General features: G+C 40.7%; 1 protein-coding gene across 6 annotated transcripts in view; it reads left to right on the plus strand.

The window, feature by feature from the left end:
• Window positions 1-6,924: 6,924 nt before the first annotated feature.
• ADAMTSL1 (ADAMTS like 1) overlaps window positions 6,925-18,349 on the plus strand; it is a 389,033-nt gene continuing 377,608 nt past the window's right edge. For all 6 annotated transcript variants that reach the window (XM_049896920.1, XM_049896922.1, XM_049896918.1 and 3 more), the window contains exon 1: window positions 6,925-7,247. In XM_049896920.1, coding sequence (XP_049752877.1) covers window positions 7,185-7,247 — 63 coding nt within the window. In that variant the 5' untranslated portion in view covers window positions 6,925-7,184. The remainder of the gene's footprint in view (window positions 7,248-18,349) is intronic.

Raw genomic sequence — 18,349 nt, forward strand, 5'->3', positions numbered from 1 at the left:
CTGGCAGTTCTCTGTAGATGTACTGCTGCAACCGTTTTGAATTATCTTCAGCATAATCTTACTTTTATGTGATGGTAATGATATTGTTCTATAATTTCTGCATTTCTTTGGATCACCATTCTTTGGAAGAGGCACAAATATGAATCTCTTCCAGGTAGCTGTCTTCCAAATTTCTTGGCATAGGTGAGTGAGCACTTCCAGCACTGCATCCATTTGTTGAAACATCTCAACTGGTATTCTATCAATTCCTGGAGCCTCGTTTTTTGCCAATACCTTCAATGTAGTTTGCACTTCTTCCTTCAGTACCATCGATTCTTGATCATACCGCTGCCTCTTGAAATGGTTGAACATTGAATTTTTTTTTTGATACAGTGACTTTGTTTATTCCTTTCATCTGATAATTCCTGCATCCTTCAAATTTTTGCCCACAGAATCCTTCAATATTGCAACTCAAGTCTTGAAGTTTTTCTTCAGTTCTTTCAGCTCAAGAAATGCTAAGCATATTCTTCCCTTTTGGTTTTTGATCTCCAGGTCTTCGCACATTTCATAATGATGCTTTATTTTGTCTTCTCGAGCCACCCTTTGAAATCTTCTGTTCAGCAGCTCTTTCCCAGTTGTATTTTGAGTGCCTTCCAACCTGAGGGGCTCATCTTCTGGCACTATATCAAACAGTGTTCCACTGCTACCCTTAAAGTTTTCATTGGCCAATTTTTTTTAGAATTAGATCGCCAGGTCCTTCTTCCTACTCTGTCTTAGTCTAGAATCTCCGCTGAGAACTGTCCACCATGGGTGATCCTCTAGTATTTGAAATACCAGTGGCATAGCTTCCAGCATCACAGTGACACACAGGCCACCACAGTATGACAAAATGGTGGATGAATGGTGTTCTTTTAACAATAAGATTAAAAAAAAAAAAAAAAAAAACTGGGCTCAGCGTGTTTCAACAATTTATTTCCCGAAAGTCCTCTTGGTAAGAAATGGAATAGCTAGGATTTGAACTCTCTGACTCCAAAATCTGAGTTCTTTCCACTATACAAGCAGCCTTTAGCATTCGTCTCTTCTACGCACTGGGTTCCCCAGATGTTAACCTAGAAGCCCTCTATTAAGCATTGTAGGAGACAGGAAGAAATGTAAGCTGAGGCCCTTAGTGCTTGAGGCAGCTAGAGATAAAATCAAATCAAAGTTTAAAATTTGTTAAGTTCCTTGCATATGTAACATACAGTGCTAGATACTTTGGGGGAAGAGGTAGACATTGGGACATAGAAAACACATGTTTTCTGCCTCTAAGCAGCTCATTAAATTATTTAAGAGCAGAAACTATGATTGATGCCAGATAGACAGGTAGATAGATGGGTGGGTGGATGGATGGATGGATGGATGGATGGATGGATGGATGGATGGATGGATGGATGGATGGATGGATGGATGGATGGATGGATGGATGGATGGATGGATGGAGAGAGTTTTCATATATGCTCAAATTTTTTCTACACCAGTTGTTCAACTTATTGTTATTTATAAATAGTATTTACCAAATGAATTATTCTAACAATGAATGAACTCAGAGAAAGACAAGAGCACTGTGGAAGAACTGATGGGTGAAAGTTTAAGGAAAGAGGCACAATTTGAACAGGGGCTTGAAACGTAGGTAAAATGTGGATACAGGAGAGGAGTAAAAAGCTTCCCCCAGGATGGTGGGTCAGAGTGAGAAAGAGCATGGCTCTCACATGCCTTCTATTTGCTTACTGCGTTCTCCTCATCCTCAAAGCTTTTCCTCTATTTCTTTTCATTGCCTAAAAGTCTCTGCACATCTTGATGTCTTCTTCAATTTCCATTTCTTCCATGACCTCCCCTGACTGAGTACTAGAAGCAGCAGGGGCCTTTCCCTCTGATCTCCTGTAGCCCTTTGCTCTACAAAGAGGTAGTATAGCCTAGTGGTTATGAACACAGACCGCCCAGATACAGATCTCAGCCCAGTCCCTTTCTGTAGGTGATCTTGGCCAGGTTTTTTACACTCCCTGTGCCTCAGTTTTCTCCTCTGTTAAAGGGGGATGTATCAGTTAAGATTCTCTTGCAGAGAAAAGACTTTACTCTTGCTAATTAAGCTGAAAGTGATTTATTACAGATTATTAAATAACTTATAGAAATTTTGAACTGCCAAAGAAAAAGACTCTAGAAATTTCAGAAATTACTCCCATGGCACTCTGCAGAAACAGATCACCATGGGAGCAGCTGCCTTTTCCACAAGCAGAAAGTCAACTGCAAGGAACATGCCCACCTTCTCTGATCTAGCCAATAAAATACCTGCCCCATGCCTGCCTCTTGATACCCACAAAGCTAGCGACTGGGTAGCATGGTTGCAAACAAACCACATTACTCCTTGGCCATTTTTTATATGCAGAGAGAGTAAAGTGTGGCCTCTGCCCCACCTTCACCTTCCAAATCTTATGGGACTGCTTCTGAGTGGCCAGATCTTAAATTACATCCCATACCATAGCTGCAAGGGAGTCTGGGGATTGTGGTTTCTAGGATTCTGGCTTCTGCATCTCAAGAAGGTACACTAGAAGATGATTGGGATAAATGTTGCCGTAATTCACCATAACACCCATATGATGATAATAAAAATACCTACTCCACAGGGTTGTTTTGAGGATTACATGAAATAATAAAGTACCTAAAATAGTGTCTAGAACATGGGCAACTCTTGGTGAAGGTAGCTATTTTCACCGGTTAACTTCTCAAACAGTGGGGCAGGAGAAAGTCAGACACCTTGATATAGCGCCTAACAATATAGCCCCCAATTGTCCACCCGATGATAAGTAACTGGGAGTCCCTGGGTGGTGCAAATGGTTAAGTGCTCAGTGGGCAGTTTGAGTCCACTTAGAGGATCTCAGGAGAAGGGCCTGGGAATCTACTTTTCAAAGATCACAGCCATTGAAAACGATAGAACACAGTTCTATGCTGACACACATGGGGTCACCATGACTGAGAATCGTCTTGACGGCAACTGGTTTGTTTTTAGGTAAGTAACTCAATAGTTCATTGGTCCTATGAGAGCACCAGTTTCTTCATCTGTAAATTGGGGATAATAGTTACTCTCTACCTTCTAGAGCTTTTGCCTATATTACGTTGTTAGATCATGTGTGAAAAGTGCTTTGAAAATTATAGTGTAGGTACTAATTGCTTTGGTGAATTGGAAAGTTATAGACTTGTGCTCAAATTCCAGCCCTGCCCCTGAGAATAGCAGTCTGCTTCCTGCAGTTTTATCTCATGCACCCTTACACATTTCTTTCTTCTTCTTCTTCTTCTTTAATTTTCAGAAAATATCCAGGGAAATCCAGCAACTCCACCACATCTGTGAGGGAAGAAACACTCAGGTGCTGCTGTGCCCACCTTTCTAAAAAGAGTAGATTAGGCCCTACCCAGCTCTTCAAAGCTCCTGACCCCTGAGTTCTTTCCAGGGGACCCTCTGCCCTCTGTACACCAGTTACTGCAACTGGAGGGCCACGCAAGGAGGCTCAACCTCAAGGAAGAGGCAGGTGGCTCCTGAGCGAAAACTGTAACGCATTCTCCCCAGGGAGAGAAATTCCGCAAGTTTAGCTCACTCTTTCCTGCCATAAAGAGCACTGAATGTTAACAGCTTGCTCCTGTCCAAGCTGGTGTTTTTTAAATTAAGTATTGTTAAAACCATACCATTTGGAGTGATGCTTCAGACAGCCCTGACATTCTCTCTCTTGCTTTTTCTTTCATTTCACCTAATATATTGTGCGTGGAGCTGGTAACCAGAATTACTGCTGCTCCAGCTTCTGCAGTTACTGCTGCTCAGACACTTGCAGACGGCTTTAATTTAGATACCTGAACAGGAAAAAAGAAACTGGGCCAACGCCCTGCTTAGATGCCATCAGGGGCCTTTCCCAGGCTGCCATTAGTATGGATCTTGATTACCTAGGGTTTTATTTCTCCTTAGCACTAAAAAGGATTTTAGCAATGACAAAGTTGGGAGACAGAGAAACTGTAGACTAAAATGAGATACTTTCCATTGTCACATAGCCAGTTGCCATCAAGTCACCTAAGACTCATGGCAACCCTATGTGTGTCAGAGTAGAACTGTGCTCTGTAGGGTTTTCAATGACTGATTTTTCACAAATAGAGGACCAAGCCTTTCTTCCAAAGCAACTCAGTGTGGACTCAAACCTTCAAACTTTCCATCCCTCCAACCAGTATAATATCACTGCCAGCCAGTAACTGAGAGGGTTGATGAGAATGGACTTAGTCATAAGACACTGGTTCAAGGGCCAATTTAACGTACTAGGACCTCGGGCAAGTCACTTCTCTGACCTTCAGTTCCACATGTATATTTATAAAATGGGATTAATACTTTACCAACTTCATAGAGTAGTAATAAAGGCCAGATGAGTTTGTGGGTGTAAGACTGTTTTGTCAGCGTTGAAGAGACCACGTAAACATTGATTATTATCAAAATTAGTTCCTTCCAGGAACTTTCCCAGCCATCCTACCCACCTTGATTTTGTTCTCCTTTTCCTGAAGTTATAGTAAACTTGGAGTCTGCCCTGCTCTGTGTAATGCTTGACTGTGCACTGGCTTTTCCTACTTTCTCTGGGCACCCCCAACAGGAAAGGAAATGCTACAAGCAAAGGGACCAGAGCATGGGACATGGTAGGCATCCTCCAGGTACTCAACAAGCAACTGAGGGCTTGACTTCAAAGCTCTGCAGTTTTGCGACTTCATTGAGGTGACCGTCATCCGGTTGCACATTGACATGTACATCAGAACTCCAAGACAGAAATCTCCGACTCAAAATATTTATTCAGACAGTATTTATTTCCAGAGGAGAAGGGAAATCTAGACTAGTGTAAATGATCGCCAAGTATTTTCTGATCATGCCAATTTTTTTTCTGTTCCTCTACAAAAAAAAATTTTTTTTTCTACAAATGGTATCATTTGCATAATGGCTGTTATTCCTTCTCACACTACCGGTTCTTCCCTTTGAGTCTGTCTAATGAGTAGTGTTTCTGTATAGAAGAAGGGGGAAGGAGTACTAGATAAAATATTCCATTTTATAGAACTAGTTAGAAACCTTTAGCTAATGACTGTGAAAAAGAGAAAACCCTGTAGCAGACAGCTCCAATGTGTAAAAGACGGTTATATAATATAGCTCTGTGAATGAAAGTTTATTTCAATCAGTTAACTTTTTTTAAAATGTAATGACGATTCAGATAATACCAGTCAGGCATTTTTACATCTACCTATGAATACTCTTTAGCTTATGAGAATTAGCTAGTTTTTTGAGAGATTTGTAAAACTAATCTTTCTGAAAAGGAAAAGCATATTTCAGGAATCGGGCCTCTTTGTTATGGGTTTATTATCCATTTTCCTAAGTTCACGTATTTAGAACCGAAAAGAAGGATGACTCTTTGCATGCCCCAGCTTTTCTAACAGATTGAAAATGGGATTTTTAGAAGCTGCCCTGTCTTTAATTGATATACCATGTGGAAGAGGCAATCTAAAGTTGAACAACCTGCTTTTCTTCACCTTTTTGAAAAGCACCATGCAGGTATGTCTATGGGCAGGCCTGCCTGTATTCACACGCCTATTATAGCTCCATCAGGTTTTCCATATTTGTGTATTTCATTCTTCTTGTCGGTATTTATTATTATTAATGGAAGGAAAGAACATTAATTCTCTTTGTCTTCTAGCTCCACTGTATATATTTTTGGGACTATCAAGAGGTCCGTAAAGGAAAAGCTTCCTGGTGACACATGGATGGAAATGTCAGGCCAAGTTTGCTATTTCATCCTTTCAAAAACGCAGTGATTTCCTTAGCAGATAAGGGGAAAGACGTCCTTGTTTGACACTTGACACTTCTCTACAACTGTAATAAAATCCTCCTGTGGTAGAGTGCAGTTTCGCTTGCTGGTGGATTAACCAGGCTCAGAAGTTTCCTGACCTTCTCTTTGTTGGTGCTGGCCTAGTTGTCCTTTCACTGCTCATTAGCACTTCCTCCAGGATGGACTGAGCTGCTAAGGTCGCCCGTCCAACCCTCTTGCAAGAGTGGAAGCAAAAAGGAGGTAAAACTCCATCCAGCTTTTTCTGCTCCATTAGAGCAGCTCCAATAAAGGACATGCATGAAGAGGAGACTGAAACTGCTAAAAGAAGGCGTTGGGATTAACTGGATTTCACTCATCCTTTCTTTCCCTCCCCCTGCTAAGGCAGATAGTTGAGAGTTGGCAGTAAGTCAAAATCAGCCTCTTCCTCAACCCCGGCGCTCAGCTCCACTTATCCTGGAGCCTTTGTTAAAAGCCCCGTTTTAAACTAGGGAATCTCTATTTCTAATTACACCTTTAGAATTGGTAAATCTTGGCTATTTTAAAATTCTCATTCTACAAAGAAACAGCTTGCTTCCCCCCTCCCCCCCAAGATCAAACCATTAATACACAAAATAACATATGCCACTGTTTAGGTTTAGTGGAGAACTTTCAAAGGCTTATACAGTCTCCCTCTGCCAAGTCAAGAGGGAAAATAAAGAGGAACTTTATGGAAGAGGCATAAAACAGTTGTGCAGAACACGTTTAAAGGGCACATTAAGTCAGTTTTTGTCTATGGTTCTTTCCCTTTATGGCATATGTAATATATTGACAGGGATTAAGTTTCTCTCCTGAATGGAACAATACAGAGTCACAGGGAGCTACTGTACTTTACAAAGCTACAGGCATCGGCACAGGCAAATGGCAAATAGAAATGCATCTCACAAAGAACTAACCAGGTTAGTTAAAAGCACAGGGAGGGTTTGGCTTCATCTCCTGCAATTCTGTATCTTTTGCACTCCTCTTTTCGCTCTGCCGCTGGCTCGCCTCTCTTTTTCGTCCTTTTTCTTCTCTGTTTTGCTCGCACTGTTACACTTTCTCTGTCCCCCTGGCTTTGTTATTCAGCATGTCTGATTAGCAGGAGCCTGATTGGCTGGCTGCCTGCTCCGAGAGAGATTCCATTCAGCTTACCCCCCACCCATCCACCCACCCACCCCTCCGCCAGGAAATGTGAGTGGGGCTGATGGAAGCTGATAGGCAGGAGCGGAGTGTTAGCAGCAGGACTGGATGTGACAGCAGGCAGAGGAGCACTTAGCAGCTTATTCAGTGTCCGATTCGGATTCCGGCAAGGATCCAAGTATGGAATGCTGCCGTCGGGCAACTCCTGGCACATCGCTCCTCTTTCTGGCTTTCCTGCTCCTGGTAAATGCCTTTTCATTTCAATACTTTGCCATGCTGGGTGCTGCTGGGGTGTTGTGTGTGTGTTTGTGTTGCGTGTGTGTGTGTTGTGTGTACGTGTGAATGTATGTATGTATCTTTATACTAAAACTTCAGGTAAAATAATTTATATGATTAAGGAAAAAAAAAAAAAAAACCTCCTTCTACAACTTTAACCCCAACTTCCCAAGCAAATTAAAGTGTATAAGATTTTCTGAAATTGGTTACAGGTATGTAATAATCCTGAGCCATGAACTTTGGAATACACTGCATAGACTTCTTGAGCTAAGGACTGCATAAATAGTGGTGTGTGTGCTTGGAATTTGGAGAACAGACATTCTGAAATTAAACTCACTGTAGTGTTCCCGGAATCTTTTGAAGGGTAGGCTGTGAGGGGCTTTACCCCAATGCCTTTGGTGATTTCCACCCTTTCTATGGACATGTACAAGGAGCCCTGGTGGTACAATGGTTAAGTGCTCTGCTGCTAACTGAAACGTCAGGGGTTCAAACCCACCAGCCGCACTATGGGAGAAAGATGTGGCAGTCTGCTTCCATAAAGATTACAGCCTTGGAAACCTTATGGCAAAGTTCCACTCTGCCCGGTAGGGTTACTCTGAGTTGGAATTGACTCCACGGCAATGGGTTTTTTTTTTTTTTTTTTTTGGTGGACATATACTAAGGAATCCGGTAAAGAGGGAAGAGGGAATGAACATCACCTCACAGCCAACCCAGATTATAGCTCAAAATTACCACAAGTCATCTGTGCATACAAATTAATGCTCATATTTATGAATTGAGGATTACGCAGTCTTTGATCTCGGATCCACTTTTGAAGAAGGGAAAAAATGATGACTTTTTATACAGCTGCTTTCTCTAGTCACAGCGATAAGATGCTCTGCCTGTGAACGTTATCACACGCTGCATTTTTGACTCAGTAAATGTTCCGTTGTGACTCAGACTTAGTTTTATGGGCAGAAAGTGAGCGTTTACTGTCCAAAAAAAATCTACACTCCCAATATGAATAGCAATGCACATTTTTTTTTTAACCAGAGTGTTCTGGGCAGGCAGCTTAGCAAACCTCATCTGAAGGTTTGAATCCAAAATTTGCACACACTGATTCCAAACAAACGTGATTGTAGCTCTCCCGGTCACACTTACAGCGTGCCAGAAACTTCCTCAGAAAGTAGCAAGGCAAGAATGTAACAAGGTAAAAATGCAACAAAAATAGAGGTTGCATCATTGGTTGACGGGACAGCATGTTTTGTTCTGCTTAGGTTCTAACACATTTCATCTGCACTAGAATTTTGAAGAAGGGAAGCAAGCCATTTGGTGTACATTGAAAAGCTCTAGGAGGATTTATCAGCGAGAATAGTCAGTGATTAAGTATTTTATACATTCCGGCTTTTTAATAACTTGCATTAGTGTAGCCAAGAAATCATCACGATGCGTTGCAAATACTATAAATATGGAAATACAATATATTTTCAATTTTTCATGGAAATTTAAAGGCAAACTAAATTTTAACCACGAATGAACTCTTTAAGTTTTCGCTATTCTGAGGGGTAGCAGAAGCAGAAAGTTGAGGTGTACTTCATGATTTGTGGAGCAACCAATTTATAAAAGGTGTCTCATTTTTTCCATATGGGATGTGTTACTTTTATATGCCATTAGTTTGTCTCATCTTTCCTTCTCACTGGTTTTTTAAAAGTATGTGCTATTTTGCCATTATGCTGCATCATGAAGCAAATTAACAGTGCATACTAGTTTATTGGGAATTTTCATATAGAAATATGATCTCATTATACTTGAGCAAAACTTTCCCGTTCAGGAATAGATTGTTTTCGTACCTATTTGGTAAATGCATTGTATCCATCTTGGATACCCTGAATAGTCATCTGTGGATTTGATCATATAAAATTAGACTTTTATGGAGAAAAGGAACGTTTGTTTATTTCAGAAGGGCTTAAAACATGTTATGTTTAAATTACAGTAATCGTATCATGAGGACAAAATGAAATGAAATCCAGGATAGTTTTATGCTTTCATTTAAGTGAACTGGGAATCTGAGCATTCTGCTAGAAAAGAAAGAGAGTGCCTAGACTCATCCCTTTGCGGGGTGGTAACAGCAGTTAATAATAGCTGCCATGCATTGTGTGTCTGCATGTGCCAAACACTAGGCCAGTTGTTTGATAAGTATCGCAGTGAGTCCTCACAATCACCCTGCAACTAAAGCATTTTAAAACCCATTTTACAGATAAGGAAACAAGCTTATATTTGAATCCAAAGGCCAAATAAAAGACAGAAAATAACTTGTTTACTTTTAATACTAACGTTGTAAAATGCTTAGCAGTGATGGAGGCAATGGTTTAGGTTGACCTGTACTATTTCTTGGAGATATTTAAGCATCTTCTGTCATCTTGACCATTAAAGATACTTAAAACATTCTGGATACTTATTTCACTTGCCTGTTAACCTCCCCTCTAGCTTTGTAGCCAAAATTTAAATTATTAGCTTAAGGGAGGGTGGCCTTTAGCCTGATCAGTAGTTGACTTAGAAGTGTGGCATCGTCAGGCTAACCTTCAGTCTTAATAGAGAAGTTGGATTGGGTGGCTTTCCCCGCTATAATTCTTTTACACATTACAAGATTCTGTCTACTCTTAGAGTTAATTTAAATAATTTCCAAACGTTCCTTTAGCTTAATTGAAAAATACCTTTTTGTTTCGGTGGGAAAGCCCTATTTCTACTTCAAAATAGTCGTTTCATTGATAGCCGAATCATCTATACCATGACTTGGTTTTTGAGTGTGTACAAATATCACTTGTGGTTCACCCAAAATTTTGTTATAGTCCTTGGCCTTGGGCATATTGTTCCTAAGGGAATGAAGTCCCTGTGTCTTTCATACCTGTTTTAGGTAACCACCATGTTTTCAGGCAAAGACATCATCGACTTCTTTTTTACTCTGGACACAGCACAGTAGTCCTGATCAAGAGATTTTTTTCTCGATGTTCGGTTCAAGTTAAGCCACATAACACAGCTTTCCCAATCTTCCCACCCTACACCCCTTTTGCATTCTCCCTCCTTTGTCCCAGTTGTTTAGCTCAAAAGAGATGTGGAAAAAAACATGACCAGCCATTGACATATGTGTCCATCCAAACTTAAAGTCAAGTCACTTCTTGTCAGAAAGGCATTTAATCAAATTTGCATTTGCTTTTTGTTTCTTTTAAGTGGGTCCTAAGCTCTTTTGCCTGCTATTGTGGGAGTTGTGAGAGTAACACTAAGAATTATAATAAAGTACATGTGTTTTTCTGTTGCATTTCTTTTTCTTCTCTGTACTAATTTATACATGGAAACTAGTCAAACACAATAGCCCATTCCCTTCAGCCGCTCTGGCAGTCTCCTCCACGATTATCTAAGTGGATATATCTTGGACGGCGAGAACCACTATTAGCTTGTGGAATGAATGTTAAATCCCTTATTTACAGCAGATTGTGGCCTGCTCCAATTTGTGTATGTGTGTGTGTGTCCATTACGCGTACACAAGCACCTTTCTGTAACTGCTCACACCACATCTATTTCTTATTCTCAGACCTAGATTGTCTTTCTATTAAGCTTGAGGATTTTTCCTATAAATCTGCAGAACATAGTGAGGCATTTAAACATTTTCTTCTTCGGGTTTTTCTCAAGTTTCTTATCTAGACATCGTCAGCAGCATTTTTATTTTCTCAGGCTCCTGTTTTTAGTGTTTCAGCCTGTCAGGGCCACTTTCTGCCCTTCAGTATCATTTTCTTGTGAACCAGTTCTGTTGCTTCTCAGAAGCTGAGGGAAGAATGTCCAATAGTGGTCACTAGTGAACTACAGAGAAATCCTTTCACATGAGGAAAGTTTTTCCTTGAAAGACGATATGGATATTGAAGACTACTGAGAGAGAGGGAAGGAGAGAAAAAGAAATAGACGAAGGTACACATTTGTGCACTTATATGACTGTTAATATGTGTGGATGCTCCTTTACCAACAAGTGGGAATAAAGTGGAAAGCAGCCCTCTGGCACACCATGGAGTAGGCTGTTACTCAGACTTAGGAGCTGCACAAAGCTCATTATTGCATCCTAATAACGAAAGCGAACTCAGGGTTTCTTTCTGCTTTTTATTTTTAAGCAGTAGTGTATGGTTAACACCTGTACAAGTTACTTTTTTTTTCTTAGTTTTACTTAGTTTTGCCATTGATAAAAAATATTTTGATGCATTTTGCCCAGGAATTATGTTAGGATGAGGCATGGTCTGGTGTTTTGGTTCTCCCATTTATTATGGCTTCCTCAAAATAAAATTTTAAACCCCTTCCAGGGAAAATACACTGTCCTGTGCCTTTCTGCATCTCCTGTCGCCCCAGTAGAGGGCTTTGTATGCAGCAGGCATCTTAACTGTTTATTAACCAAATTAAGAGAGGAAAGAACATATAAAGACCATCACCTGGCTCTCTATTTCTTCAAATACAGTTTCCCAACGTCAAATATATAGTCTAGTTTCTATGGTCAAGCCACAGCTCTGCCTTTTAATTTCTGTGTATTCAGGGTTCCACGGGTGACGCTTTCTCAGACCTGATAATTTACATTTCGCTCTGCCCTGCCCTCATTCTGCATATTCTTCTATGACTTCTGTTCTCATGAGTACCCACTGCCGTCGATTCGATTCCGACTCATGAGTAGAGTGGCCCAAAAGTAACCTCTTCATAGCATGAGAACCAGAGTCTTTTCTTGAGTGAGAGTGTTCCTTGAATCATTATGAAGAACCTACTAGTTAACTGTGTTGAGATAATCACAGGAAAATGTGTCCACATCGAGTTTTACAGCCGTTGTTACTGATTTTCTTCTCCTAGAGGGCTGGCTTCAGACTTGGTGTTTTCACCAGAACGAGACAGATTCGTGTCATTTTCTGTCTACAGCATAAAAACCATACCATGTGGTTGAATTTTGGCTTGATTGGCAGTACTGGCTCATGAGCAGCTTAGGACTGGCATACCAGAGGTGATGTAAGTCCTAAAGGATCCTAATTGAAATAGCCCAGCACAGCTGTGTGGGGAGCCTGCCTGCTAACTGGGGTAAGCTGTTGCTATCAACCCCTTCTTTCCATGAGCTCAAAAATAAATGACTAAATCTCCCCAATTCCCGAACTTCAAGATTAAAACCTACACTGAATAAAGCTTAACTGCTCTGTTTCCCCTCCCAGGGCCTTTGCTAACTGGAGCACCTAGACTGTAGGGCAGTTAGTTCTGCTATAAGTTTTCTCGCCATGTCAAGAAGATGCCACAATGGTGGTCGTCTACAGCCAACAGTGACCTCTGGCTTTATTATGTGTTGTATTTCTAGGTTGTCAGTGTTTATACAGTCAGTTCAAATCTTTTCCTATATTTGCTAATGTTCTGTATTTGGGTCATAGGAAATAGCTTAACTCATTAACTAATTGTAAACTCCATTAGAAGAAATACCATAATTTTGGTGTTTGACCACCCTGACCCCAAACTGCACTAGCGTAGACCTACATGTTAGCCAGCACTTAATTGCTTGTGGGAAGGCATTAAATAATTAATTGTAACTTCTACTATATTTTTAATGATAATTTCCTATAGTTCACGCTACCTTGCATTTGTCTCTATCATTGTACTTCTCACTGCACTGACATTTCTGTCTACCCCACGCAGCTGTGGGTGACCACAGAAGGAGTGACTTGTCCACCTGCCTCTATCAGAATGCTTGGTAATTAGATCTCAATAAATGTGGTTGAATGCATGAATGCATGGATGAAAAAGATGATTAGGCAAGAAAAGGTCAAGAAAGGGAAAAGTGCAAGGAGGAAGGGAAAACGGAAACATTCATTTCACGTGCAAAGCATTTGAATATTTCTGGTTGTGGTAAGACCAAGTCAATAGTCCTGATACACTCAAAAGCAAAGATATATTCGTGTTCCTCTTCTTTTAAACACATCCATCCACACGACGAACAACAACTGAGCAACAGCCCCTTTGCTGTTGCTAACTAGAATGAACCATTTTGCATGCCATTTATTTTTTTTACTCATCTAATTCTTAAGTATTTTTCCTTTTGCAAAGCTTGTCCTCAGGAAGAAAATGACACTTTCATTAGCTGCAATATTACAAAACTTAAAAGGAGTTATAAACTCTGTTTTTAGAAGAGAAAATGCTGTGGGTTCACCAAAAACCGTTTTCTTTTCCTCTCATTGTTGTTAGGTGCCATTGAGTTGATTCGGACTCACAACAGTGCCATGTGACAGAGTAGAACTGCCCCATAGGGTTTTCTTGTCTGTAATCTTTACAGAAACAGCTCCAGATTTTTCTCCCACTGAGCCACTGAGTGGGTTCATACCACCAACCTTTCGGTTAGCAGCTGAGTGCTTAACAGTTGCACCACCAAGGCTCTTTTTTCTTTTTGTACTGGGTACAAAAGAAGCCACTTGCCATTGGGTCAGTTCCAACTCATGGTGACCATGACCCCGTGTGTGTCAGAGTAAAACTGTATTTCATAGGGTTTTCAGTGACGGATTTTCTTGGAAGTAGAATGCCAGGCCTTTCTTCTGAGGTGCTTCTGGGTGACCGGAGCCTCTAGCCTTTTGGTTAGCAGCCGAGAGTGTTAACTATTTGCACCACCCAAGGACTCCATATGACTATATTTTCAAGCCTTGCCTGCAATTGGATGGTGCCATGTTATTTAGTGGAATAAAATTAGAAGTGATATATGGCACTTCTGGGCCTGAAACCTCCCATGTGATCCTACAAGCACTAAATACCCTCTTCACCTCCTGGCTGGATGCAGAGAATCCAGTAGAGAACTTCAAGATGCTAGGGAATGGCAAAGCCACCAAATGGGAGAGCCTGGCCCCCTGAATGACTGCATGGAACAGAGCCCCCAGGGCCACTCTCACAGACTCATGAAGTGAACATTTATTTAACCATGAGCCAGAAATAAACCTTTGTTATGTTAAAACACCGTGATTTGGGCTAGGGGGCTGTTTACTACACTGAAAACCTTTTTAAGTAACATATGCTTCAAATTTAGGTGCTATGCATACTCTTTTATGAGTACATACTAATACCACTTTCCATTTTTTAGATGGGAAACACTGAAATAAAAAGATGCCACATTGTCCTAATGGTGATTTAATCATTGTGGTTTGCAGCTGATTGCATACCTAGAATGTGCTAAGTAACCGGGGGCATGTGTCAGTCCTGCAGGAAAAATAGTAAAGTGGGTCTATTTTTTTAAACATAGAAGCCAGGAATGAGTGGACTGGTAAGAAATGAGGAAAGAAACCAAGGGAGTCAGGGCTGTGGTAAAGAGTTGGAATTGCCTGAAGCAAAGCAGGACCAAACAACAGGGCTAAGGACACAAAACCACACAGGCCCAAGGGAAAGGCAGAGGAAACAGAGACACTGAGAGGCAGAAACAGGGGCACAGCGCTGAAGCTGCTCCAGAGACAGAATGTCAGCGAGTAGGGGGAGAGTGAACGAGTGAACACATGGCAGAGAGGGGAACAGACTGTCGAGTGCAAAGCATGTTCCACGCAGAAGCATATAGTGTAAAATGCACTTCTTTGAGTATGTACCCGTTGCTATCGAGTCAGCTCCGACTTATGGCGACCCCACGTGTGTCAGAGTAGAACTCTGCTTGCTCCAAAGGGTTTTCAATGGCTTATGTATCCGAAGTAGGTCGCCAGGCCTTTCGTACAAGGTGCCTTTGGGTGGACTTGAACCAACCTTTCGATTAGCAGCCAAGCATGTTAACTATTTGCAGCCTTGAGAATACCTATTCTCAAACTGTCTTTGATGTATTTTTCTTGGAGGTATCCAAGTGTCACGAAAGAGCACAGGCTGTCATACCAATTCCAGCTCTGTGACCTCGGCCCAGTCACATAACATCCCTCAGCTTTTGTCTCGTGTATACAATATCACCATTCCACCCGACTTTCCCAGATGGTTTGAGAGGCAAATACGGCATTAGATGTTGAAATATTTCTTAAACTCCAAAGTGCCGTAAAACTCCAAGTATTTACTTCATGTGAAAAGTATTTATCTGTCACCAACTGCATACCTAACATCCAGCCAGGCTCTAAGAGACACAGATAAAGGCTCCAGGGAGGATATAGTAAGACACAATCCTTGCAATGAGGAACTTGATAGCTTGTTGGATGTTTTGTTGTCAGAATTACTGTTATTGTTATTTTTTTTTTTTAATTTTCAAAAGACAGCTTTTCTGTAGGAAGCAGCCCAGTGATGGCCATGATTATTTTCAATTACTCCGTAAATGTTTCTTATAAATAATTCTGCCCCTGGTTAGACACTCCTGGTCTAACTCCCTTACTTTGCATGTCAAAATGTAAATTTGGCTTCCCACAACATTGTGAATGTTTCCCTTAATGAATATCACCAGTCGATATTTGACTTCAAACATTTGAAATTATGTGTTCCAATTTCTCTAATTCAGAATATCAATTTGTGTGGTAGAATGCACCGGAACAATTTCTTAGTTAAGATAAATTCTTTAGGGAAAAGCTTTCCTCCAAACAAATTCTTCTCATTCTAAGAATTTTTCATTCTAAGAATTTTCACTATACAAACCCGAAATCCAGGGGTTTGCATCTGCCTCAACGTCATCGAGGCGTCATGCTGCTAGATTGCAGTCTTGAGTAGTTTCCACTACATTGTGCCTGCTTTGTAAGAACAAAACCGTGCAAAAAACAAATGCATCCTATTTGAAATTGTATTTCTGTAAGTGCAATTACTACAACAGGTTGGATCTGCCATCCGGAACAGATTTTTGTCTGAGGTTCTTACCAAAATTAATTAATTGCCGTAAAATCAAAAAGGCCTCTTGCACCAAAAAGGGGAGACCGTAGAGAAAGGGGATAGTAGAGGGAACACGTGTGCAAGCATACACCATTTATAATACAAGAGATTTATTCCACTTCTGAGGCAAGAAATTGCAGGACTCTAATAGTTTCAGCACCTGTGAATTATTTGGGTGCACCTCATAAGCGGGTTCTTTCTTCTATTTGTATAAAGAAATAAGTGGTATGTTCGCCAATTCTACACTACATTAATTTTCACGGAGTTTCCATTTACATCTTCATTGCTTTTTCAGATTTTTTTCCAGAGCTTCTGCCATTCTCCAGCTAAAGCTTTGGGTATTTTCCCCTTCAGTTTTTGTCCTGGGACTTTGTCTCAGTCAGTTCAGACTGTTGGCATAAGCGTTGGGACGAAGGAGAGAAGGAGTGTGATAACCTAAGACATCCTGACATAAATTGCAAGAGCACGAAAGAAATGAGACCGGAAATTATGAGCAACCTATAATAAATTCAAACGGCCCAATAAAATAAATATACCTCACTTTGTTCCCCTACTAAGGTATGGTAGGGTGTCAGATTTCTCAGCCTACTTTGCTGGCTGTAATCTCAGTCACTATTTGAAGTCTGCCAAAGTATTGTTCGCATATTAGACTTCATCAATAGAACAAGAAATGAACAAGAGTAGTGGAAGCAATAAGAACTCCTGTTCAGGTGCTGAAGTGAGGTTTAGGGGCCAAGTTTTTAGAAATAATCTCTTTTTTTTTTTTTTTTCTCATTGTAGTCATTATAACCACTTGTTATTGAGACCTAATATAATTGCTGTGATGTGCCATACACTTTTATTTTTTATCTGGGGGCTTATTGCTAATCTGAGATACCAAACGTGCTTTGAAATTACTTTTTTATGACGTTAGCTTAATTGACTTTTTGGATCCCCAGGCTGTAGATTCATAGTGTTTTAGAATTTTAAAGAAATCTTTGAGGCTGCCTAGAATGTGACTTCTATGAACTGGGATCTGTTCGAAGGTGGGAGTTTGGTTTTATTTTGTCTTAGATATCTTAGCATCAGGCAGAGTTTGATAGGCAGCACAAGGTGCTCAAGAAAATTTTGCTGTTTGAATGAATCATCTATTTCAGTCCTTTTATTTTACAGCTAATTGGATTTAAAGTAGAAATGTTTTCGCAAAGAGAGTTGAGACACATGAGGAAATTGAGGCACAGGGCAGTTAAATGATTTGCCAGAAGTATATAGAAGGTAGGATCCAGATCCTAGAATAGTTAGAAATTTAGAAGAAATACACAGGAAAAAAAAAAAAATAGAGGAAAAACCTCTTCCTCTTGAGTCCATTCTGTTCTGTTATACCCTGCAGCCCGTATGTTGTTGTTAGCTGCCGTCAAGTCAACTCCAGTCATGGCAACCTTGTATACAACAGAACAAAACATAGTCTGGTCCTGTGTCATCCTCACGATCACTATCATGTTCACATCCATCATTGAGACTACTGTGCCAATCCACCTCACCCAGAGTCCCCCATGTCCTCCTTGGCCCTCTACTTCACCAAGCATGATGTCCTCCTCTGGCTATTGATCCCTCCTGATAGGGCCAAGGAAACCCTGGTGGCATAGTGGTTAAGAGCTATGGCTGCTAACCAAAAGGTCAGCAGTGGGAATCCACCAGGTGCTCCTTGGAAACTCTATGGGGCAGTTCTACTCTGTCCTGTAGGGTCACTATGAGTCAGAATGGACTCGACGGCAACAGGGTGGGTCCAAAGCAAGTCAGACAGTGTTCTGTGTGGCTTCTAAGAGATCTTTAAATAAGAGCCAGCCAAAGAACCTAGTCTTGGTAAAGAGGAGCTTGAAATGTTGCCCATACCGAAGGAACAAATTAGTCTATGAAGCTACCGGACAATAATCTTGAGTTAAAACTCAAGGATTATAGCTGGATTATAAACACAGGGGTGGCGTGGCTAGATTGGAAGATCGAGGTCTGTAAAGCTTGGTCTCTCTCCCCAGATCTGTATCATATCAATAAGCTTTATTTTTCTTCCTTTTTTTATCAGTGAAAGAAAAAAAAATGAGGCAGAGAAGCGGCCTTAAATATAAATCTTACAGTACAGCATTATGTGAAAATAACTTTGTGTGGAACCTTACACAAAGTAGGTCTCCGGGAAGTATTAGCTTCCTTCCTTTTGCTCACTGCAAAATAGCATATTTATTGAGAGTAGGCTGTCTGTC

This window comes from Elephas maximus, chromosome 9 (assembly GCF_024166365.1).
Source record: "Elephas maximus indicus isolate mEleMax1 chromosome 9, mEleMax1 primary haplotype, whole genome shotgun sequence".
Lineage (NCBI taxonomy): Eukaryota > Metazoa > Chordata > Mammalia > Proboscidea > Elephantidae > Elephas > Elephas maximus.